The 24,450-nt window shown below is 43.2% G+C and overlaps 3 protein-coding genes across 8 annotated transcripts in view; 1 reads left to right on the forward strand and 2 right to left on the reverse strand.

Annotated features, from left to right (window-relative positions):
• Positions 1 to 264: 264 nt before the first annotated feature.
• On the reverse strand, positions 265 to 3,786 carry ntpcr (nucleoside-triphosphatase, cancer-related). The gene is made up of 5 exons (XM_020108373.2): positions 3,659 to 3,786; positions 2,525 to 2,687; positions 2,332 to 2,434; positions 1,554 to 1,763; positions 265 to 1,011 (listed from the first exon to the last, which is right to left on the reverse strand). The coding sequence occupies exons 1-5, from the start codon at positions 3,690 to 3,692 to the stop codon at positions 934 to 936; spliced, it is 588 nt and encodes a 195-aa protein (XP_019963932.2). The 5' UTR covers positions 3,693 to 3,786; the 3' UTR covers positions 265 to 933.
• Positions 3,787 to 3,920: 134 nt separating this feature from the next.
• Positions 3,921 to 7,663, reverse strand: map10 (microtubule associated protein 10). The gene has a single exon (XM_020108370.2). It carries the CDS (start codon positions 7,163 to 7,165, stop codon positions 4,676 to 4,678), a length of 2,490 nt encoding a protein of 829 aa, XP_019963929.2. The 5' UTR covers positions 7,166 to 7,663; the 3' UTR covers positions 3,921 to 4,675.
• A 601-nt stretch (positions 7,664 to 8,264) lies between these two features.
• Positions 8,265 to 24,450, forward strand: part of sipa1l2 (signal induced proliferation associated 1 like 2) — an 81,517-nt gene continuing 65,331 nt past the window's right edge. For 3 of the 6 annotated variants that reach the window (XM_069538614.1, XM_069538615.1, XM_069538617.1), the window contains exon 1: positions 8,265 to 8,540. The gene's annotated coding sequence lies outside the window, so the exon portion shown is untranslated. Of the gene's footprint in view, positions 8,541 to 17,323; positions 17,434 to 24,450 lie in introns of all 6 variants that reach the window. The other 3 variants (XM_069538610.1, XM_069538616.1, XM_069538613.1) reach the window with 3 other exon arrangements.

The following is a 24,450-nucleotide window of genomic DNA, read 5'->3' on the forward strand; positions in this document are numbered from 1 at the left end:
TGTACCATCAGCGTAAACCCTCCATAGATTCTCTCTGACAGCTCTAAATTCCTGTATTCTGTTTTACTGTTTATCCTTTACAGTAAGCTGCCTGCGCGTGGATAGTTTCCATTATCTCCCGGGACGGAGCTGAAAATCCTCAAGACAAAACATATTTATTTCTCCAGCTGAATACTGTGAAGATTATCAACGGTATGAAAACATTTACATCTGCTCGATAAATGCAAGCCTTATTTGACTATAAGAAATTAAACCACGTCCTTGTTAGGAGACAGTAACTGTTTATTTATCAATTTTCTTGTTCATGCTAGTGGATGAATAAACCATGAAAGGTACAGGACACAGTTGTACCATTAAATACTGATTGATTTTCAAAGAGCGCATCCTCAGGTTGACTAGACACACGAGGGGAGCTCGCATGAAGAAATAATGAATGAACTGCGGCGCTGCTTTGTTTGCTCAGAAAAAAACAAGCACCGCTCGTCCTAATGAACAAATTAATATCACACACTCAAAACCAAGAAAGGCCTGCAGGAGTCTCCATAAATTAGAAATAAAATAAAAAATTAAATAAAACCCAGTTGTTTTGAGGACTAAGCAGTCTTTGACTCTGCTCTGGGTTTACACTCTTATACACCGAACAATTCCCTGCGCTGTGCTCCAGCTAACAATCAATTATTCAGCATGCAATCCATTTTGAGGCTGTATGAGGATGGAGAAAAAATGAATTGTGTACATAAATGCATGCATGTGACACACTAACTCTTTTAGCAGCTCCTCGGGTTAGGTCACAACCCTGTTATGAGGTGCGTGTAGTAGATCCACTGAATAGTCTGGCTGTGTGTGCTGTATACGCACTGACACAAATAAAAGTTGTTGTCAGCACAAAAAAAAAAAAAGCACACACAAAGTGCAGGGTTTTCATTCTTCACATTAGGCTGCATGTTTTAGACTTTCTTGTAGTGCTGCTAAAATGTCCTGCAGAATAGTGTCTCTGTTCTCCTTAGACACCTGAGTGGGGAGAGGACAGAGATGAGCAGAAGTCATGACTGATGGTGAGTGAGCAGTGTGCAGATCATGTAAAATCATACAACTAATGATCAAAGATATAAGAAAAACTGTTTTTCCTGAGGGATCAATAGAAGACAACATGTTAAACTGTAATCGAATCTTGTGAGTAAATCACTGACCATGTTTGATGAAATAAAAAATATTTACACTGTCTCGTTACCTTGTATAATATGATAACTGCCCCTGCATAGTGAGGAACTTTGCATGACAATATCCATAACTGAGTCTTCCGTGATAAATCATTTGGACATTTGAGACCACCCTTTGTTGTTGAATCAGTCATGCATGATTTAGAGTTAATCCTGCTATCGGGGAAAGGGATAATGCAGGCCATGCCCCTCCTGCGTTGGTGAACAGACTGACCAACCTCCTAAGAGTGGGTGCAGCGTGAACAGTGTGCAATAGCTATTGTGCGACTTATAAGCTCCTAAACTGACCTAAATATCTTTTTTTACAGTGAGGGCGCTGTTATTTGTACTCACAGCAAAGACCTTGACATCTCCCCTGCTCCGCACCTCTTCCACGAGACCCAGCGGTTTACCCTTGGGGATGGGGATGGTGCCCAGGATGGTGTAGGAAGAGCTATCTAAAGTCTGTCTCACTGCTCTGATGAACGACTGGCTGAAAAGCTCCATTTTGCCAATTTCGTCAATGATGAACACCTTCCTGCTGCCCCCATCTGCCGCCCCGACCTGCAGACGAGAGATGTTAATGTTAGTATTCCGCAAGGAGCGCTGACGGAGATTTATGCCTAGTGTTAATCACAATCTGGAAATAAAAGGAAGGTCAGTTTGGACATCCATGAATAAATAAAAGATACGATTTGTTTCCATGGTGGCTGTGTGTCGAATCTAATGTCATCATATTTAAGTGAATCTCACTGACTGACAGTATGACTGTGACAGTGGTTGCATTTTACATGCAATGGGTGAGAAGTGCCTTAAGTGAGATGAAAGTGGAACATGTGCCGCCACGACACAGACACCTTCCTTTACAGTGCATGTGTAGGCGTCACTCACGGCTCATTTACATGCCAGATTAATCACGGTCAGTGACAGCCAGACGGCACCACAAACTCTAAAAGTGTCACTCTGGAATTTATGTGTTTGCAAGCTTCCAATTATTCCATCAATTCTGAGAAAATCAAAGGTTTGATGATTCGTTAAGTGGGGGGGACACAGGAATGTTTAGCTTACTGTGATCTATTGATGAGGATGAGTAAAAAAAAAAAAAAAAAAAAAGCACATGTGGCTATCTTACATTTCTGAATAGGGGGAGAGCCAGATTTTCAAATGAAGGTAAGTCGACCACATACTGCCCAACTGTGTACTCCCGTCTTCCATGAGACGCAGCAGCACCGTCTCTGTAAGTCGAGATGTAGTGAGGGTTAGTCAAAACAAAGTGATGAAGGAGAGCAGATAGTTAGCTTCAGACAGGATGACAACCCGGCTACCTGATTCTGGACAGGTGGCCCCTCTCTCCTGTCACGGTGACGACATCAAAGCCGACTCTGCGGCCTCTCTCCCTGACCTCCTCTGTGTAAAACCCCTCAACTCCTACGCTTGATGACAGCAGAGCTTCACAGGCTTTCTGGACCAGAGTGGTTTTCCCCACACCTTCAATCAAGAACAAAGACACAGGAAAAAAAAAAAGTGAAATCACCATTTAAAACCAGCATACACTTAGTGTAAACAGTGGGAGCTGTTTAAATTATGCAGTAGTAGTAGTGTTCCCTTTCTTAGTCCTGAATCAATTCTCTCAGTCAAACATATACATAAATCTATGTATTGATTACTACATGGGTGTGCAAGACACAGGCACATGGGCCACAGAGGCTTGGGAGCACCAGGTTATAAAGCAACTGTTCATATTTCTTATTTAAAAACCAGAGTTTTGTTAAATGACAGTTAAAATGATCAAAAACAGACACAAAATCACAAAGGGGCATGCAATTATCACAAATATACACAAAGGAACCAAAAAAAGCATCTAAGAGTGACCAAAAAGACACTTAATCACCACAATAAGACACAAAAGGGCCAAAAATAGTTAAACCACAAAAGGATGCAAACCAACAACCAGGCTGGAGGCTACAAAGAGACACAAGATCCTGTGTAGGCAGAGTGTGGCGTCTTCCACCTCTCTGTGCCCAAGGGCCCATTTTCTCATAATTGCTCTATGAACAGTTTATTAGGTTCAGAACCAGACTGCTGCAGTCTAGTGTTACAGCCAAGCAGTAAAATAGATTTTACCATCATGACGGTTTATATTGTTCAGTCTGTCATTTTTATCAGTGAGGGTATAGTGAATACCTGAGACACCTCTGAAACCCACAGTAATGTAATAACATACAGTTCTGCAACAACACAAACTACAGTCAGATCAACACCTGAACATTATAACACCCATGTTGTACAGACATGAATTCATCTATGTGAGTACGATTGATTGAAAACAGTGAAAATACAGTTTAAATGTAACAACCTGTGTGATTAACTCGACTGTACATTTCTACATCATCAGTACAAAACAAGCGAACAGGGACTCGAACATCGGTGGATCGAACACAGTGGATGTGGTGAGTTACCTGGAGCTCCTGTCAAGAACACGTGTTTGATCATTTCTGTTTACACCGTGCTGACCGTCGCTGCTGCTGCAAGACTTCCGTATACATGGATGTCTGACGCATGCGCAGTTCGCAGCAGACGCCAGCACTTTTATTTTGAAAAGCGTTTGATTTAACCTTTATATACAGTCTATGGATTTAACCAACAAATTCAACATCAGTAAAATCTGTTCAAATAATTTCGTTTCGGTATAAGAAATAAAAAAGTACAATAAAAACTGGATAAAGTGGTTGAAACGTTGTTTATTATGAAGCATATTTCATGAAAAGTAAATCCCTCTTTTTAAACAATTAACGATTAAAGGTTTGTGGATTACTATCGATACATTCAGCAGCACTTTTAAGTTTTAGCTGAGTGACAGGTTATGTATTTATTTTTGTGTCCTTTAAGATTTTGAGAAATAATCCATGGTATTTTGTATCAGTATATGCTTTTAACTCTTAATCTGAAAAGTAACAAGTAATTATAGCCACCAGATATTTGAAGCAGAGTTCAAAGGAATATAATTATTACGTTTTCACCCACTGTAAATCATTGTCATGGTTGAGTTGTCCCACTGCAACTCAACACTGTAAAAAGAAACTCTCATCACGACTGTATCATGCAAAACACAACAAACCTGTTAAAAGCCACTGAAATACCTCTGTGCTTTGCCAATCAAATAATACTGTTGGAAACTAAATTGGCCAGTACCCTGAGATCAGGAGCTGCTCGAAGGAGTTTCATTCTTTGATTTTATTTAAAACAAAATCTTATAAATGAAAGTTATGTCCAGTAGTCTCTTTCATTAATATGAAAAATGATCACATTATTTCCACAAAAATAGTTTATTTAATTAATCATCGATAATAACTAAAGGAAAACGTACACATTTACATGTTTATAAGATGAGTACAGGACAATAGCATCTGTTTCACTTTGTTAAGAGAAATACTGTATCTTTGGCTGTACCATAATATAGAGCTACATGTGTTTCTTTACATTGTGTAACCTGGGAGTTTGTTGGCCACCAGCTCAGAGATATGTCGATATTCTTTTCTAAAATCTAAAGATCCAAGCTCATCCTCCACTTCCTCTGCCTCCTGTGGTTCAAAGGATGATGTTGATTCTACAGAGAGTCCTCGGAGTGGACCGCTGTTCTTGGTCGACTCTCTCCTTTCACCTCTTGATGATACGAAACTCTCCGCACCGGAGCTCCTTTCCGCTCGACTGCTCTCCTTCATCTGCTTTCTGGAGCATACGGTTTGCAGGGAAGCCGACCCGTCTCTGTCTCCATCATCGGAGGAGAAGCTGAGGGCAGAGGCGTGGTTTCGAGGGCGAATGATGTGTGTGGCCCTCAGAGACCTCTGTGGCGAGCTGGGAGCTTTGAGGGGCACGGGGAGGACTGCTCTCCTCTGCACAGATTCAGAGCCAGAGTCAGGGTTGCAGAAGTCGAGGCGGAGAGGAGACTTAGGGGTTTTGGCCCTAGAGGGCTCCGGGCTACTCACAGGGTCAGGAGAGTAGGCATCACTGGGTTCAAGACTGTTAAAGTCATCAGCATAGTCTGCTTCTTCATTTCCTTTATCGGTGTAGTCTCCTTCCTCGTTTCCTTCCCTGCTGGAGTCTGAAAGTGAAGACTTAGTGCTGCTGTGTCTGCTACTTCTTGAGGATTTCATTTTTTTCTCTCTGTCACGTTCGGACTGTGATCGATTCGACTCACTGTGATGCTCGCTCTTGTCTTTGCTTGGGGCGGCACTGTCACTGTCCATACTGGGGATGTGAATACACTTCAACTCTCTCCTCTCAGAAAGAGAAGGTTCCTCTGAAACAGTCAGAGGGTCTTTATCTTCTTCATCAGGAACTTTTCCTTGATGTATGGTTGCATCCACTGTGATGCTTTGTATCATCGTCTCAATATTTTCATTAAACCTGAAGCTCTGATTTAATATTGATTTCCTTTGACTGGATTTCAACTTTCTGGGCTTTCCTTTAGTCATACTCGTCTGTTTTTCATTCTGCATTAATTCCATGCATTCACGGTGTTTTATTTTATGAGGTGACACTTGCTTCAACCTCAGATTAAATGTTCTGGTGGTTCCGTACACAAGCTTCTTCCTGGTAGATTTACTGGAGCTTTTCCTCTCCTCTTGATTGTCTTTCTTTTGTACAGACGTAGGTCTAACTATTGGAGTAGAGCAGTTTCTAGGAGGATGTAAATGTTTAAAACAGGGACTTGTCCCCTGTCTGCTTTTCTCCAATGTCTTTCGGGGTGTGTCTCTGTGCTCAGCTGACAGCTCCGTGGATGCAGGCCTGTAAATCCATGCCAGATTGGGATGAATGGACATGGGTTGTTGTGGGTTCTGGTTATTTAAATGTGACAGCTCAACCAGCAGAGCGTTTAGCAGAGGCAACTGTCTCAAAGCTTCCCCATGGACATTAGGACTCAAGCTACTTGAGCTACTTGTTTCTTGGTTTCTTGATGTTTTTCTCTTAGATCTCACTCTCTGGTGCAACAGAGAACTCAGAGCTTCAATCTTATTGTCAGATGTCTCAGAGCATGAATCCTCCAATGTAAAAGCATTGGAGTCTAGAGTGAGATGTTTGTATTCCCATCCTTCATTTTTGCTTTGTGCAGAATTACTGTAGTATAGATGTGGGGGGCAGAAAATGCTTAAATCCTCCTCATAACAGTTTCCAGTTTCTTTGAGTGCCACAGGACTTTGGGATCTTGGTTTGTCTTCAGTGGCAACACACACATCACCATCATCCTGTTTGTCCTTACATTTCTTTGCACTCGCTGGTGCTGTGTTTGGGATGTTTCCGCCAGACTTGTCCAGTGTGGGTGAATGGGCAAGACGCTGCGATTCTGTAATTATGTTTTTCTCCTCGACGCTTCCTTGTACACACTGTCCTCCTTGTACTCTCCTGCTTTTAAGCCCCCTCCTGTCTGCAACATGTGGCAGCAAACTAGTCCCCAGACTTAGCAATTTGTAACTCAAGGAAATCGACCCAGTCTTCTCCCCTGTGAGGCTGCACACACCAAAGATCCCCCTTTCTCCGTGTGAGGAGGGAGCAGACACTCCGTGCTGGGCAACATCCTGCATGACTCTGTCCATCACTGTAGCCAGTGATATCAGGGAGGAGCCAACTAGTCTGGGAATCTCCTCTTTCACATCCAGCACCATGGCATACAGAGGGGTGTTCGACAGATGGCTGTGCAGCGAGGTCAGATTCATCAGAAAGAAACAAGACTTCCCTCTGTTAAATGTGTGATCTCCCCTCTTATCTTCCACGTGCTCTCTAGGGTGCTTATCGTCGCCATTCTGATGCTGGGGTTGATAAATGAGCAGCGTCGGGAAATCCAGCAGCCTCACCCCGAGAGCCAGCTCGTCAGAAACCTGACCATCTTTATCGACTCGGATGTTTTCCACCAAAAGCTCAAAGGAAAACAGAGTCTCGACATTGTCATTATTTTGTCCTCCTGACATCTTGGAAGCTGTGGAAGCTAACTTTAAGCTAACTAGACAGCTTTAACTAATCCGAGTTGTTAGCTTCGCGTCGGCTCCATGGAAACAAGCAACCGTCGCGATATGTTTACGTCACATTACGCCCGCAGACACCTGGGAAATGCAGTTTTAGGTTTTGTACTTTGCTTGATCGTCTGGCTTCACAAATTGCAGAAGGGGATTAGAAATATATTTTGTCTGTGCAACCTCATATCACTGTCCATGTCCCCTATCTATAAATGTAGGGTGCTACTAGCTAAAGCTAATATATCATCTGTATGGGAGATTGTATATGTTTTATTTTATTGTATTCTTTACTGTTTTGTATTTTATTGATCTATTTTTTGTTGGTTTATTTAGGTATAGTTTTCATACAAGCCATTACTGCTTTCTTCCACACCCACTCGTATTTTTATGTCTTTTGTATTCATGTTATGTGAAATAAATTAGATTAAAACCTACTTTTTGATGCAGTTTGCTGTATTAAAACACATCTTTTCTTTTCTTTATCTATATACGTACCACTATCACTTTATATTTGATTGTCTGAAGTGTTGTATATAAATGCTGACATTATTTGTAGTGTTACTTCATTCTTTATGTTGTTTTTTGTAATTTAACTTAGTGTTAAAATAGATAAAGTATTGCTTATATTTAAATAAAGATACCAGGTTAACAAGTTAACCAAATGTATGTAAAATAAAGCAGACAGACAGACAGACAGATAGCTAGACAGACAGATAGATGATAGATAGATAGATAGATATATAGACAGACAGACAGATAGATATATAGATAGACAGAAAGATAGACAGATAGATATATAGACAGACAGGCAGACAGACAGACAGATAGATAGATAGATAGATAGATAGATAGATAGATAGATAGATAGATAGAGAAACTAAAGAGCTAAAGAGAAACACTTCTGCAGTTGGCCGGATGGTGGCGCTGCGGGGCTGACTGGACCTCTGCAGACTGGACTGTGTCTGTGGTGAATGGTGAAGGTGAAGCACTGGACTGTGGTAACAGGCTCCTCACAGACCTTTAACCTCCAGCGGACAGCGGTCTGTGGATCTTCCAGCATCAACACTCACATGTGACGAGAATTATCGCAGGAGCCACCGACACCGCGGGGAGTGGGCGGGGCCACGCGTCTGTACGTGCTGTCGTCATCACGGCGGCAGCGGATAGGTGCTCTGTCGGCTCCGAGGGCCACTTCAGTCTGGAGGCTGAGCGCGGAGCAGCGGGATGAGACGCAGATCAGCGGCTGTACCGGACACACGCACCGCTGGCGACTCCCCCACCTCACGGATAACTAACCACCGGACCCCCGGACATCCCCCCACACCGCACGGTAAGCCCCCATCTGTCTTGTCTCCGTCCTCCCGGCCCCACCACAAAGTGAAAAGTAGGGCTGGAGCTGAAAGTGAGGAGCGACACGCACAGTGAGAGTGAGAGACGCGGCTGGTAAACAGTGAGCACGGCGGGTGAAGTTACTCCACGGACACACGAGAGGATGGAAAACGAAAGAGGTGGAGGATATATAATGTTTCAGCCTATCTATAGCCTGTATATGCGTCTAATCACAAAGTGAGCGCTGCTGTCTGTTCGCGAGGGAGCGTGTCAACCAAACTCAATGCAAAAAACATCCCATTTTGTCTCAGGGTTCCTCAAATTAGGATTTGCTACATCACACCTATTTCTTGTTTCTAGTATGTAATATTTGTACTTTCAGTGATGCTGCATGGTGACGTCATATTGATTATGATACTGGTGGTGTGAGAGTGTGTGTGTGTGTGGGGGGGGGGGGGGGGGGTCTGTAAGTGGTCTGGATTTGCACTGTTAATATATTTTTGAATGAATTTGTTTGTTTGCATGCAAACATTAGGGGGCGCTAAAGGCATCATTGTCCAGCTGGTCATGGGGTAAAGCCTCCTCATGCCCACTGTAGGTGCACTAGTCTTACGGGGCCATCTTTAATTGCACTGCCAAGCCCCAGTGTGCGTGTGTGTGCGACATTTTATTACTTGTAAAAGAAAAAGCAATGTTCAGAGCAAATCACACGCTCCACTGTGCACTGTGAGTTAGTTTGGCTGAACTTTATATTTCTTGGAGCAGTGGGAGTTTTTCACAGTGTCCAGCCAAAAGACTTGAGTTCCCCTGACATCTCAGTTGTTTGGATTTCTCCATAAATAATATCCATCAGTGTGCACTTGCACAGCATGTACAGTTTTGCTTTTGCATGCGACATACATCGCAGCGTATACTGCTCTGAAAGAGTAAACAAGTGAAGTGTTGTTTGTCTTCACCGTCTTCCTGCAGGAAGTTTATCCTCCACAATAACTAAAAAACTCAATAAAAGGAAACAAGTAGGCCCCACTCCTCTGCTGGTGGCTGCAGCTGCAGACACAACAACTCCAGTAGGTGTAGTGTGGTGTGTAAATGTAAAGTTTCCATTGCTTAACTTTCAGTGCCCTGGATTTATGTCCTTTTGGCTTCACAGCTCCCATCTGAACAGATCAAGCATAAAGAGTTCCCTGCTCCTGGAGCGTTAAAATCAATAAGACACCATTGTGTTTTGAAAGATCAGTTATTTTTTCTTCTGTGGGGCTGAGTAGATGGGAGTTTTTTAAGATGGCTCCAATATGTTCAGGGCCTTAACATATTTTCCTTTAATGCCAAAAATGTATGGCTTATCTCCAGCTGTCATAGGACTACACATCAGGGGGGGCGTTTCTCAACTGACCACTCTCCTGAATAGGAATAAAGACGTCTGTAGTGATGTGTGAAGGATCTGCTGTTATTGTGCACGAGAGCGAAAAACAACCCAATTAATCTGCTTATTTTCTCTGTCTTCCCGCAAATATTTCTATTAGCAAACCTATTTTTCAATTGGATTCGTAGTTTTCTTCATTATCTTTTGCACACAATTTGTCAGAAAGGGAATGTTTGGGAGGGCAGCAGTTTCCACACAGATGAAAGTTAGATTAAAGACAAGATCTTCCCTAATGTGGATGTAAATGAGGCTGCCGAGGTACCCCATCTCCCCCGTTGCCAGCAGTGCACTCCAAGAGGGAGACCTATTCAGCCACCACAATAATGACAATGCCGCAGAAAATCTTTCAATCTCACTGTGAATAGAGATCTGTTGCATTTTGCCATCAATAGTGTGCACACAGGGCCCCTGAAGAAGAAATGTGTTCAGTCTATTTCTAAAAAGCACCTTCTGCATGAATAACCAGACAATGGGTAATTGAGCCGGATAGATATGTCTTTCAAAATAAAGTTATGTGCACAATGTGTGCTCAGCTGAACAATGAGGCACCTGTCAGGTTTGGCAGAGAGACGGCTTCCTGTGACATGCCCACAGGCCATATCCAGTTGTTACCATTGCAGAGCTGTTAAGGATGTTTCCTGGCCTCGTGGGCTTGGAGACGCCCCACTCCAGTTACAGCCGTTATGTCGCGTTTGTGACACAGAAATTGCCTGTCAAGATATTACCATAACACCCAGCTGTTTGGGGGCTTTGTTTAGGTTTGGGAGATTACTTAACAGTAGTGGATCATTCCAGTCTTCCTGTGCACAGATCAGCCAGTGCACCTGACACTCTTTGTCTCTGTTCCACGTCATGCTTTGGAGAGCAGCAGAAGGAAAAACGCTGTTAAAAGGCGTTTGTTAGAGGTGATGCATTTCTCCTTACTGTACCATGGAAGCATGCCAAAGCATGTGGCACCATTTTCCAGCTGATTCCACACCCCATGCATGTGACGAGGATCAGGAAACCTGGTCTGGTCTGTGCCGGCTGACCGGCTGGCTGACTGGCTGGCTGGCCGGCTGGCTGGCCAGGAGTCACAATAGGCCTCTCCATCCAAATCCTGTTGCTTCAAAACCAACCAACCAGCAGACAGGGGATCACATGCTGCCTGCTCCTGTTGTGAGAGCCAGACTCTCTCCACGTCTTTTTTGTCAGCCTTTGTTTTGATTGCAGTCTGGATTTGTGGAGGGATTTAGGCCCACTCATCGCTGTCAGGGAAAGTACAGATGCCGTCATTGGGTCAAGGTTTTTTTTTTTAACAAATCAATTCCCTGTTCCAATAGGTTTCTATTAGTGGTCATTGTGTGTGATTTACTGAGAACTGTGAATAGAAATAAGTTTCTCTTTTGATTAGGAGCATCAGTTTGATGTTTAGTATGCACAATGGCGCTCAGGCTCCTGAACTATCTCACTACATGAGTTCCAACAATGCCTCTCATTAGTCTGGAATAAAAAAAAGTAGCTGTAAACCTTTCATAAGATTATCCGAGGAATGTTGAATCATGGTTTCCAAGGGATCTGGCCACTCTCACTGCTTCAAGGGTCAGCGTGTTGGGTTCTCCTTTGGTCGTTCATCATTTCTGTCTGAAATTCACATTGCACAGCTTCTTGTGTGTAATCAGTGTAATGGCTTCGAAACGGCATGTTTAACTGCTCAGGCGCAGAGGTATGGTAGCATCTCTGGGTCAGTGTGCATCTCCGGAAACCACAGAAAGATGCCTGCAGCCCTTCAAGGCTCCATGTTTCCCTTTGTGTGATGTGCACAAATGAGATGTTGTGGTTTGTGGTGTTTCTTCAGTACATGAGGAAACTGGCATCCTCATGTGCTACTTTGCGTGTTTGTTTGTGTCTGGTAGATGTATCATTGGTTAATATGACCCTTTTCATTTAGATGAGCTGTTTAGATTCGACACAGATGCGCAATATTTTTGGTCACATGTTTTCTCTACATTATACCTTACATGGTTTTCAATGAGGAATATGACAGTTTTCAACATTTCCAGGATTATTCTTTTTAGAAGATGCTGTTACAGAATGCAGTAATCTCTAAAATCAGCTAAAATAGCAGCCACATTAACCAATCCCTTGTGCCTCGTTCATCTTGTAACAGTCCTTCTCTTTAATTTCCCACCCTCGTGCCACTCATCTGGCCGCCTGCTGTCGAACTGGCCACATTTGAGTGAAAGGCGGTGCCGTGGCTGGAGGGGAAGCTGCGGGACTGGGCTGATGGTATGATGACAGAAGTCAAATGCCAATTGTGCTGTCACTGGTGACGACATTATCAACCTCTGCCGAAACACAGCCGAGCCTCTGAAGGGACCGGGGAGGAGGTGAGGCGTGTGGGCAGAGGGGTTAAAGGTTTGAGTCCTCTGATGACAGACTTTGCCGTCACCGCCTGTTCATGCATTGCTTGACTCCTAATGGAGAAAGATTAGGCGTCTGATAACTTCAGCCAGAGCAATGGATGATAAATGCTTTCCACGTTATCCACTTCAAAGCGGTTCTGAAGTGCCTATCTGCAGATGACATATTGTAATACATCCATGCTTTAGGTATCATTATTGTATCTCTGGTTGTGAAAACATCATCATATGACCAGCTTAGATCAGCTCGGACCTTACAATTTAAAGATGACCTTTTGAAACCCCACGTGATTCTCTGGACTGAAAGCTCCATCCTACACACATGACTGACAGATGGAGCTACATATGGTCTTTACTGTATGGCAGCAGGTCACAGATGTAGCCCTGAAAGACAACACAGATGTAGATATAAGATATGTTTTTCATCTGAAAGCAAACCATTAATCCTCCTGATCTGATCTGCGATTGTCAAATGTTGGACATCTGAGTTTATGATCAGCATAACATAATTCTTGCTTGTCAAAATAGAGGTAAACCACAGCCTTGTCCTAATTTAGTGAAAGCACAATCTATATTATATAGGGCTTTCTAATCCTTTCACACCAAATCCAGCGGACTGCAGTACAAATACCCAGTGTCAGAGCAGTGAGAATGGGTGAATCACTGTTTGTTTCACTAAGCCAATAATTTAATGTCACTCCGAAAATCATCATTGTCATGCATTATGGATTTGCACTAGTGGAGCATGTAGGAAAATGTGTCTTGCCATGATGAATTATGTCTGCACCTCCTATTCCCTTTGGGACTCATTAGTGTCCCTATCAGGAATGTTGGGGAAAAGGCCATTGAAAGTTGCTGACTCTCCCTGCATGTTTTGTCTACATGTCCGTCACCGGATTACAATGGAGAGAATGAGTGCTGGCCAGTCATTAACCCAACAGCCACTGAGACCGAGGACCAGGCCTGACCCACGGGGTTAACTCGGTCTGTGCTCCCCTTGGCAGGCCCAGACAATCGGGACTACTGACCTCTGTGGTGTTAGCCATTCTCCGACGGGAGATAAGAAGGATTTGGTTTAGTGCTGGTGTGCATACCTCCTCCCTACTGTAGCGAAAAAGAAAGGGCCTGTCTGAATAGGCAGACTGGACTGGGTGTGAGCGATACCGCCAGAGTCCATACTGCATTCCATCATGGCCTCTGCAGAAGCTCTGTGTCTGTTGATTCATTCATGGAATTCTACTCAACTATATATGGCAGGGAAGGAGTTTAAAATGTAAAATAAATAGGCCTATACAAGTTCAGAAAAATATGAATATGAACCAATAAATTCCCAATAAGCCCTGCCATTTAACCAATCACCTGCTATTAAAATTCGTTGATCTATTTTCTTGTATCAATTCAAAGGATGATTTTATTTCATAACACCTATGCATGTGATAATAGCCATTTCAGAGTCCTCTTAGGTGTGGTAATTTGGCCCTGTAGTCATAAAATCTAGACCATTCCTGCGTGAGACGCCTCGAGCAAGCATCTGTGCCCTTGACTGCCAAATCGACCTATGCTAAGGCAAGGAGCAAATAGCCATCGGATGAGTTGTTTTAAAGCGTTAAAAGTGTGCTGACTTGTTTCTGATAGAGGTTGATTGTAATTAACAAGTCAAATGGAGCAGAGCTGTGACAGATGTGCCATAAAGTGCACAGCTTTAGTGTGTGTGTGTGTGTGTGTGTGTGTGTGTAAGAGAGAGTGAGTCATTGAGGCATTGCTGCTGGAGCCAGTATCCTTCACTTAACCTCACCAGTGCACTGCAGTGCTTCCACACTTTTGTTGAGCAGGAGGCTCTGTGGAAATTCAATTTAACCCACATTAGCAGCAGGGTTGCTTCTGAGGTTTTACACTGTAAAATGTAAGACAGGTTTGAAAGCATTATGTGTTGTTACAATCCTCAAGCTGTGAAGAATAGAAGTGGAAGGGTTTGTTTATTCTGTTTTTCAGTGGCAGATTGGTATTGTTGTTGCGTTGCCCTGTCCGGCTTTGTGTGCAGTTCAGTCGGGAACTTACAAGTTTTTCCTGGTATCAGCCTTTTTGACAGGAAGGAAATTTCTCCTAAACAGGCCTTGACTCAACTGTGAGAAACTGGCTGTTTTTTTGTTGCTTCCTTTCATGTTTGCCAGCTCGCTGATATGCAACAAATTGGAAAGTCCTGTCATGGTCTGTGGTCTGTCATTGTGTTTCTTTTTAAAATCACTGACGAAACGTATTGAGGGGAGGATGTTACTGTTGTTTGTGTTTCCACTGGTCCATAAATTAGATGATAATGGGGTTAGGTTACTGGTTATTTGTGGTTTATCTCCAGGAATTACAGCAAAACTTTGGACATTTGCAGTTTAATTTTCAGTGTAATGCAGTGTATTGTTCTGATTGTGTTATACTTTGACCTGCTACTGCAGTTAAAGCCTTCTTGTGAAGCAATGATGTGAAGCTTTGTTTAAAGAGCTAACAAATGTTCAAAGGTTTTATTGTCATCTGCACAACAGATACAGCGTACATGTTTGCAATGAAAATCTTAAATCTCAGGCACCTCAAGCAACTCGACATGCAAGATAAGAGTAACTAAATATACTAAAAATACAATAACATACACAAAAAACAGTAAACAGGGGATGAATTTAATGTGCATCTTACTGAATCAGGAATTGTTCATGGATGTTGGACATATAATTGGCCCCTCTGTGTAAGTTGTGGCCCCTTTATGGCCCCTTACTATATCGACAGATGAATCTGTAACTGTTCTCTAGGTCTTTGTGGTCAAAGTAATGTCTATCCTGCTGTCAGTATCCTTGAAACAGAAATATGTTTTCTCTTGTAGTTCAGTTAATTCTGTGCCTTTGAATTATGCACACCATTAAACCAGGGCATCACCATGTAGCCTTTGTATCCACTTACTGAAGCACAAAAATGCCTGCATACGACATTGCCTTTGGCCTATTCTTGTAACTTGCTGTTAGCAAAGACATGGCAGTCCATGGCTATTTTCGACAAGCCTGAGATACTGGAGTTACTGGTGTGTATGGGAATCACTTTTACGCAGAGTGGCGAGGGAGGCTTAAGCGGACAGGAGCTGAACTGTGAAGGGCTCGTTCTCAGTCTGGCCTTTTCTAGTACACGGGGCCGCAGCATGCAGCAGCGGTATGATGTGTTTAAGGAGAACCGGTTCAGTCAAGCAGAGCTAATTCCAAGCTAGAGTCGTGTATTCCATCTCAATTGTTTTTCTTTTTTATCCTCCCTCTTTGCAACATCATTTTGACCGGCCTTCATTTTATGCGATTTGTAAAGGCTGTTGACGGAGGATAATGATCTGGAGTGACAGTGACCTGATTTTTTTCCTCCTGTTTCTGTAATCGCACTGTCTTTCAATGTGTGTGTGTGTGTGTTGGGGTGGGGGGTGGGGGGGTCAACAGCTCCCCCCCTTTCTCTTGCGACTGGGGACGTTTGCAATTTAGCCACAGGGGGTGGGACGCTGTGGGATCCAGAGCCAGAGGGGCAAAACATTTGACACTGAATGCTCGCCTTTATATGGGTTTATTGCCTTAAAAAGAAGAGGGAGCAAAGGGAAAAGGAGATTGCATAACACATTCAAGCAAACACTGTCCTAGACACTATGTGGGGATATTAACAAGAGGCCTCTGTTTGAATAATTCTTACAATGCCTAACAGTTGCACTGTGTGTTCATTCAGTGCTTACACCTTCCCCAGGCTGTTTACTGGAAGCCTGTGGAACCTCTCTGAAATGTAAACAGGACTGGAGGGCCACATACAGTTCAGCGCTGAGCTGCGTCGACCCTGGCCAAAACACAATGAAAACACACAACTGCTTCATACACAGCCAGGTGCTGTATATCTGACCACAGGAGCAGCTGTATAATTACACTGTTCTCATCTGTCTCGAGATAATCTGTGTTTACACAAACACCAAAGGTCAGAGGTCAAAACTAAGCTGTGTTGATTGACCAACTACTTAATAAGATTATTTTAATACACTTACAAAAAGCTAAAGTTTGTACTTTTTCCTCAAGTGATGTGTTTCTGGCCAAGTCCTTTGTCGTGCATGTAAAACTCCTCAACAGCAGAGTGTGCACATGCCAAGAATTCAAGTTTTTTTTAAGGAAACTGTTTCTCATTAAACACCTCTAAACAAGGTTAGCGCACAAAGTCAACAATAATCAGGTTAGTTAGATGCATGTAATCACTCTCGCTCTCATCATGTCACACACTGAGATCCGCACTCTCAGGTGGTGACATTTGACATTTTTCTCGAGGAGGGCAGAGGGAGAAACGAGTATCAGTTAATTATTTCCTGTCATTTTGTTTAATTTTCACTGAAAGGCGGTTTAAGTCTCAGGTCCCAGAGGAGACCAGACTCTGCTCAAACAAACCTTGCTTGCTCCGCACTGCTGCTCTGTTTGTTGTCTTCATGGATTGCTGCTACCTAATTCCTCTGTCCCCCTTATTGTTTTTGTCGCCACGCTGCATCATTGTGACCATGGTATAGGATTACAGTGTGCAATGGTAACATATGTCTTTCCACGGACGATGGACAATGTAAAAAAAAAAAGAGTAAAGACACACTGCAAACTTGGAACGTCTGCTTGATTGGATTTTGCTCCGGGGAAATCATACTGGAAGACTGTGGCTGGTATTGATTTACTATTGAATGTTATTACTGTCTTTCTAAGGTGTCATATTGGTGCTGAGAATTCAAACGTTTTGTGTTTCTGAGGTGCTATTTCAAGGTCATATGCACAGTGCTGAAGGCCTCTTTGTCTCTTATTAACCCGGCAGGTTGTCTTATTTATAGCTACAGTCTGTGGGAATTGTCTGTCTTATCAAACCCTGCTGGTTAAAATACTGCATTTTCTGTCTACCGAAATGAGAGCAAGTCTTTCCGTTTGATTCTGCCAGGTTGCTGACCCTGAGTGCATGTTGTACAGCTGCCAGCGCCTGGTCTTCTCTCTGAACGCTGCCTCCTTGGTGACATTCTTCCGAGCCTGCTGCAGTTAAGAGATAAGGAAGTGAGGAATAAGGAAATCTGAGCTTATTTGGGATGCGGTGGTAAAGTCTGGCCAGCTCTCTGATTAAGTACAGACACCTTCCTGTGCACATTTTTCATCGTGGGCCTGATCTCAGCTTGAGTGCGGTGGCAGTACATTACAGACTCTAACTCCAGCTCTTTTCATGTCATTATGAATTGCATAAATATTAATGCCAGAGGAGCTCCATGTGTAGTCACCGTGGTCTCTCTGGAGGAAGTGCCGCAGTATGCAATACAACTGTACGGGATGTTTGTCTTTCATCCAACCCTTCGTCCTAGACATTGTATGCTCCCTTCCCCCCATCGTAAGAGCACCTCATCAGATCGTTGGCCTCGATCAGTTCTGAAGGTCAAAGGTCACTTGATCACTGGGGGCCCCACGTCAGGTCAGATTAGTGCACTTGGCTCCTGGTGGAAGGAATGAATTCATGCGCACTCATCTCCATGGATGCTTTTTCCCATTTAGAATTCAAAAAGGGGGGATGGTAAGATAGGGGAGTGTAGTGAGGTGGGTCAAGGAATGGAGGGAAGATGCAAAGATCATTCTTCTCCCATGTTTCTTCTCCCTCACAACACTTTTATGTATCATGTACAGTATGAACAGAAATTTGTCAGGAGATAATGATGACCAGTTGACAGGAGGAATGGGATGTGAGGTCTTTTTTGTTGATGGCAGCTGACTCCTCTCTAAATCAGTGGCATCGAGGATCTGTCGAGTGGCAGTAGAAAGGGAAGCACATTTAGAGCGGACCCCAATGATTCGGTATATCATTTATTAATCTGCACATGGGGACAAAAGCATACTGTGTAATTGTGAATGCGTTGGCGTCTGCATGCAACACCGCATGCATTTACGCGTGTTTATACGTAGCTGAACGTGTGCGGATGGCTCTCAGTGGGTGGTTAGTCTTTGACACCCTTTTAGCCACCACACCTCCCTTAAACACACCCACTGCATGCCATGCCAGCTGCAGCTGTTGGGCCTCGGTGCTAGAGATGTAGAAAATTCTTCTCACTCTGCAATTAGAGCTGCAGATTGCTGAATAGCACACATTGCGATGTCCTAAAAATTGCACTTGGTCGCCTTTCCACCACCAAGAACACTGAGTAAATAGAAACTGATGAGAGCGAATCATGAATAAACCAGCCCCGTCTGCCTCGGAGTTGACAGATTGTGTTTGGTGCAACTGCTCCTTGTGATGTGCTGTTACCCTGGTTAAAGAAACCAAAGGGTGGAAAAAAAGGCCTCATTGATGGGGTGGGTTTCTCACGCCTGACTGAGAATGTTCGCTTTCCATCGAGTCAAGTGGTGTATTGTGATCTCAACCAAAGAAATGCAAATATATAGAACAGATGTACTACCTCCTTTTCCCCATTTGTCGGCAGGAGTAATCCCTCACTCCCGTGGAGATTGTGCTGGGTGCGCTCTGGGTGCGGGACTAAAGTGTTAACAAGGGAAAAGCCGTGTCGCTCTGGCACATGTGATGACTGCCCAGCCTTTCAGGGCCTTTTCTCAATAAGGCTAGATGCTTGGGATAGATAAATGGAGGCTTTTGTGGCCTTTGCCAGAGGCACAACCACACAATGAAGGACACACACAGAGCGAGGTCTTATCCAGTGAAAACAGCTAAAAGCAGCATTTCTTACAGTCCCTCCTTCCTTTTCTCTCACTCCCTCCTTCACTCTCTCCTGTCTGTCACTCTTAACTTGCTTCCCAAACCTTTCCTGCTCCGTGAGAACTGAACCTTTCTCCCATAATGTTTCCATAAACGGGCTGAGGGAATGGAAATAACTTAGAAGACCATTTCCCATTGCCTCCCTCTATCCACTCTCCCCCCATTTGCAGTCTCTTTACAAGGCCGTGGACAGTACTCAAGCACACTTCCACTTAATGATGCACAGTGTTTTGCACAGCTCTGAGCACTGGCAGAGTGCACGTTTAAGCATTTCGAACACAGTGGACACAGAAGACTTAATATCGCAGTAATAGTGCTACTTCTTCATCAGGCTTTACCAGGTTCTTTCACCACTGCTTTAAACAACATGGAGGTCAAATCAATGTTTTGCCTCAGATATAATGTACCACTGTATGTCCTTTTCATATGGAGACACTGTAGCCTGGAAACCTCGTGTTTATTCATTTTTGCATATGGATCTGCTTCCCTGCCATTGATTTCCATATATCCTAAAACAGATCACAATCATATATCTGGAATGAGCCGGGTTTGAAACAATGATAGACAGAAGATGGCTCCCGCTGATGTGGAGAGGTTTGTTGATTTAGTAATCAAGACAGTATTGACCAAACTAGATTATATATTCTCTCTTAAAGGAACAAACAACCCTACAAGCTTTAGTCTGTTTACATGTTTCTGTCTCTTTGCACTTTGTCACATGCTACTTTTTTGTGACTGTTGATAACATCCATTAGAAATCAAAAGTGAGAGATTGCAGAATTATTTGCAAATGCAAATTGATCATGCTATACCAGGCTGAGGAGAAACTGGCCCATAATGACAAGATGTTCTCTAGTTATTCAGGTTCTCTTCCTCATGTATTTTTTTATCTTTACCTAACTTTCCACTCTGTGTTTGTCTTTTCTTTTCTCCTCTCCTCTCCCCTCTGTGACTCTTTGGCACATTGTTGTCTTAGCTGTCACGTTGTGGCTGTCTGGGGTTTTACATGATCATTTGCATGTCGGTTGTAGCATACATCTGTAGGCCGTCCTGCCAGGACCAGGCAATCTCTCATGTGGGTGGCTGCACTGGGAACAGATGTTTTTGATGCCACTTGTAGCTTTAAAAGTGACTCCATAAAAGAGATGCCAGCTGCATGACAAACCAAGGCCGCCTAGTTCTCAGGAATTCTTCCAGAGCCTTTTCCGTCTGAGCTCCGTCACGGCCTGTGGAGAATAAGAAGAATTTTCACTTAATCGTACTGTTCCCTTTGGAGAATTTCATTAATTACAGGAGGAAGTTGCTTCACTGGAACACCTCTGGATGTCCATAGATTTAAGTTATTCTTTTTAAAGTCTCTTTCCCTTGTTATTGTTATTTTGGTATGTAGGTCCTTCAACATTGGTTATTTCGGACACATACTGCATGACAACAAGTTGATACGTATCTGGATGTAGTTTCTTGTATGCTCATAATGTTGTTCTCCTGTTTACTAGCCAGCCATGATGCAAGCATTTGGCATCCTCAGTCCCAAAAGGACTGGCAACTTTGCAGATGCTGCTGTCAGCAACATGGTTTCCAGCGTTAACTTTATTTTGCTTCCTGAATGCTTTCTGCCTCTGCTCACATCCATAGAGCAGCACCCCTGATCTGGCATGTAGCACTCTCTCCCCTGCCAAACTTAAAATGAAAACCAGTGCTCCGGCCAGTGATTATTATTCACATGCTAATTTTAGCTTGTGTAATTGTCAGAAACCCTCATTATGTGCCCTATGGATGAAACATGTGATCTCTGCCGCACTTAAATGTGCTGAGCCGGAAATGGCTTGTGTCTGCCAACTTTTGCCAAAGTATAGTTTGGAGGTTGTGGTGATAATTCTGGTACTCTGCCTCAGGAGTTTGGTACAGATCCTAATCATATGTTCATAGGTAATGAAAGAGCATGTGCAAAACAAGGCTGGGATCTGCACAGAACTGCTGTAGAGATGCTCAATGTTGTAGTGTTCAAAAATAAATACATTTGTTTGATTTCTACTGTGATTCCAGCAACAGAACCTAAGGATATCTGATAAAGCTGCTTTCAACAATGACAAACTATTTTCGAAAGCCTTGTTTTTAAACTGTATCCCTCATCATTTTAAAATTGAAATCCCTTAAAATTATGCAATATCCACTGTCCTCTAAAGAGTAGAGTAAATATTAATGGTACATGTTTGATGCTCAGGTTATTTATCTCTTGACCCCTCAAGATTTATCTTGAGACTCATATAGGTGAGGAGATTGAAAGTGGCTCTGGAATAATCTCTTGCTTTATTTTATGGATTTTATAAAGTTTTTACTATGTTTTGCTGGAAATGAACCAACAATGCAGCTGCCCTCACTGTTCCCCCGATCACCGCTCATCTCTGTGCTGCTCCCTGCTTCTCTCGCCTTTCCCTCCCTCAACTCTCTCTTTGTTCTGAAGGGAGGTCTGCTGTCACTCAAGGCTGTCATAGGCAGAAAAAGTTGCCTAGCAACAACATGTAGGGATGCGAAGCCCCTGTTTACTCTCCACCCCCTCACCTCATGTGCCCACTGCCCCCTTCTCTCGCACTCTCTGCCTCTGAGGTAGAGACAGAGTGGCATGGGAGGACAGTGGAGGCAGGGCGTTCTCCTGCCCGCTGATGAATCCAGACAACAGATACTGAGAGAAGGAGAGAAGGTGTGGAGGGAGAAGAGGAGGGGGACGGGGCGGGGAGACTGACATTCAGAGATGCTGTGTCTGCCTGTTGCCTGCCAGCTGCTGTTCCTCCCTTCCTCTCTGCAGGAGGAACAGGCCATTTCCCTAAACAACTCCTCTCCCACTCTGCATAACTAAGGAGAAAGTTGTCTTGCCACAGCATGCCGCTATCAGCAGGACTAAAAATACTGGACGCCAAATGTATCACATGCCTGTATGGCTCTCGTCACACCCTCCTGAGAGAGGGGCTCAAACTAAGTGGATACAGGTGCCTTTCGTTCTCTCCGGATTATTAAATGTCCCCTGGTGGAAGCAATCAGACAAAAAGCCTTTGTTTCTTACCACATTATGTTGTTTTAACTTGTTTGGTCCTGTAATTACGCAGCAAGGCTGAATGACTTCCACACTACCATACTGAGTGTAGCTGTCAGGTTGACCACAGAATGACAAGAGGTGGTTTTGTTTCGAGAGAATAGACTTGACTGCAGAGGTAAAGTAAGGATTTGTCAAAACACACCACACTAGAGATGCCGTTTGTACATAATTAGAACTAGTAACCCTTCATAGGTAAATTATTACTCTGGGTTTTTGACATTGAATCCTCTTTTACATTAAAATTAGCAAGTGTAAGCGTGGGTTAAAAGGTGGTTGATTTTTTTCCATTGCCAGTCCAGGAGTTTGCCTTTCTGTTTATTTACCCCGGTGCGTCACAAACGCACTGATAACTGAGGTGCTCTCTCACCTCGCTGTCTTGCCAAATTAGCACGTTCACCGAGGTGTCTTGTTTCCATCCCTGATGATCGGATCCCCAGTCGATTTTAAGCCTGTGTCAACTGCAGAGTCATTTGATCTGGGAGTAAATGCTGAGAGTATCCATGAGCCATGTGTTAGTGGGTTTTTTGACCAGTGGAAAAAAGGGCTTTAGTGCAATTGGTCGCTTTTATAAATCATCAGGTGTCTCCAGTAGAAAATTCTGCACTATGGCAATGCATCAAGGAATTGTTCAACATTATGTATCATACACCTATTATTTTTTGGATGAGATGCTACTACTCTAGTCTGCTAAACTTGAAGCTACAGGCTGGAGACACTCATAGAGCAGGCTGGAAATGTTATATTTTTATGCATATCTCCAAACTGTCTTACTAAACTTTAAAACGTGAAGTGCACTGTTAATTGCTCTAACAACCTCAAGTACAAAGCTTTCTCTAATCCAAAGACATTTTTGATATTTATTAAATAAGTTTAAAACGCCTTGTCGTGAAAGGGAAACGAATGGAAACTGGGAAACTCTTACCCAACAGGAACTTTGTGTCCTGCCAAATATTTCCATCTTCTATATGAATTCCTCCTTGAATAAAACAAACTACATCTCAAGTGTCTCAAGATAAACAGCCTGCCACTAAAAGTGCACTGTTTTTGTTAGATTTCCTCCTGTTTTATCATATGGAGTTATATGAACTTTGGCTGAGCCCAAAAGGTTCAGTATATATCTTTAAATGAGCCAAAACTCCATGAGCTATGAAAGATGTTTTTCTTTTTTAGCGAATGTAGGTCATCTTTACATCTATCGCTTTGTGTAATGAGTAGCCTTGGTATGTAAATTACCCATGTGTCCATGTGCAAACGAGCAGTGTTTGTGGGACAGCGTGTTTCTCTGCAGGCCCTGCTGCACATGTGTGTAGGCTGATGAATAGTTTGTCTGTTTGCTGGGATGCAGTGACAAGAACGGCTAAGTGTTACCTCCTGGGGCTTCCCACTCTTCAAATAAAACTCTTTTCCTTCCCCTCAGCTCAAATCAAAGCTGAGAACCTGCGAGCACAGGCTGGATCAAAGCCGACCGCGCCACAAAGACCTGCACTTGCTGCCATTCATTGAGCTTGATTAAAGTCTGTCATTTCCTGCTATTAACATGCTCCTACCTCCAACAAGAAACAGACAGAGCAAAGCAGTCATCAGGAAGTGGTTAAAATGACACTGTTGTGTTTTTCCCAATTAAGCTCCCTGAAACTCAATTATGTTGCACTGTGCAAGAGGAGAAATATATCATCAGAACTCAATTACCCCACAGAGTTGTTCTTTATTTAGCTTTTATGTGTCCAACGAAGACTCACTTCCTCAGAAATAACATACTTAACACATACCTGGTAATTAAACAGGTTTGGAGGGTTAAAAGCATCTTGCTCAAATGTTCCTCAATGGTTTACGGATGAGCTTTTTATATGTCTCACCACAGTTAACAGATTTCAACCATAAACCTACAAAGTCGCATTCTGCTTCACTGACTGCAGTTTGAGCATGACACCGAGCTGACCCCCAAACAACTAGTATCAACAAACAGCAGCTAATCAAACACACTCACAATGGCAGCTGAAGTTTGCCTGTCGCCTTCTGTAACAACATGAAATTTGAACGCAACAAAGGCGACAGTTTATGGGCAGCTGAACTGTGCTAGCGTTAGAGGAAAGGACTACTCTATAGATGTTATACAAAAAACACTAAAACTAGCTAAACATTTGAGAATTACAATAGAGCTCGACAAGTTGAGCCTTTCACAGAGATACCGCCATCTGTGTGTGTTTGCTGATATGCACAGAAATAA

Source organism: Paralichthys olivaceus, chromosome 14 (assembly GCF_024713975.1).
Source record: "Paralichthys olivaceus isolate ysfri-2021 chromosome 14, ASM2471397v2, whole genome shotgun sequence".
Taxonomy (NCBI): Eukaryota; Metazoa; Chordata; class Actinopteri; order Pleuronectiformes; family Paralichthyidae; genus Paralichthys; species Paralichthys olivaceus.

Bases quoted from the DNA above. Each gene is read 5' to 3' on its own strand.
- ntpcr (XM_020108373.2), bottom strand. From the start codon at position 3,692: ATGATCAAACACGTGTTCTTGACAGGAGCTCCAG. The intron at 2,688-3,658 runs GTAACTCACCAC...TCTTGATTGAAG, and splicing joins GTTCTTGACAGGAGCTCCAG to GTGTGGGGAAAACCACTCTG. The intron at 2,435-2,524 runs GTAGCCGGGTTG...CTCGACTTACAG, and splicing joins GGCCACCTGTCCAGAATCAG to AGACGGTGCTGCTGCGTCTC.
- map10 (XM_020108370.2), bottom strand. From the start codon at position 7,165: ATGTCAGGAGGACAAAATAATGACAATGTCGAGACTCTGTTTTCCTTT.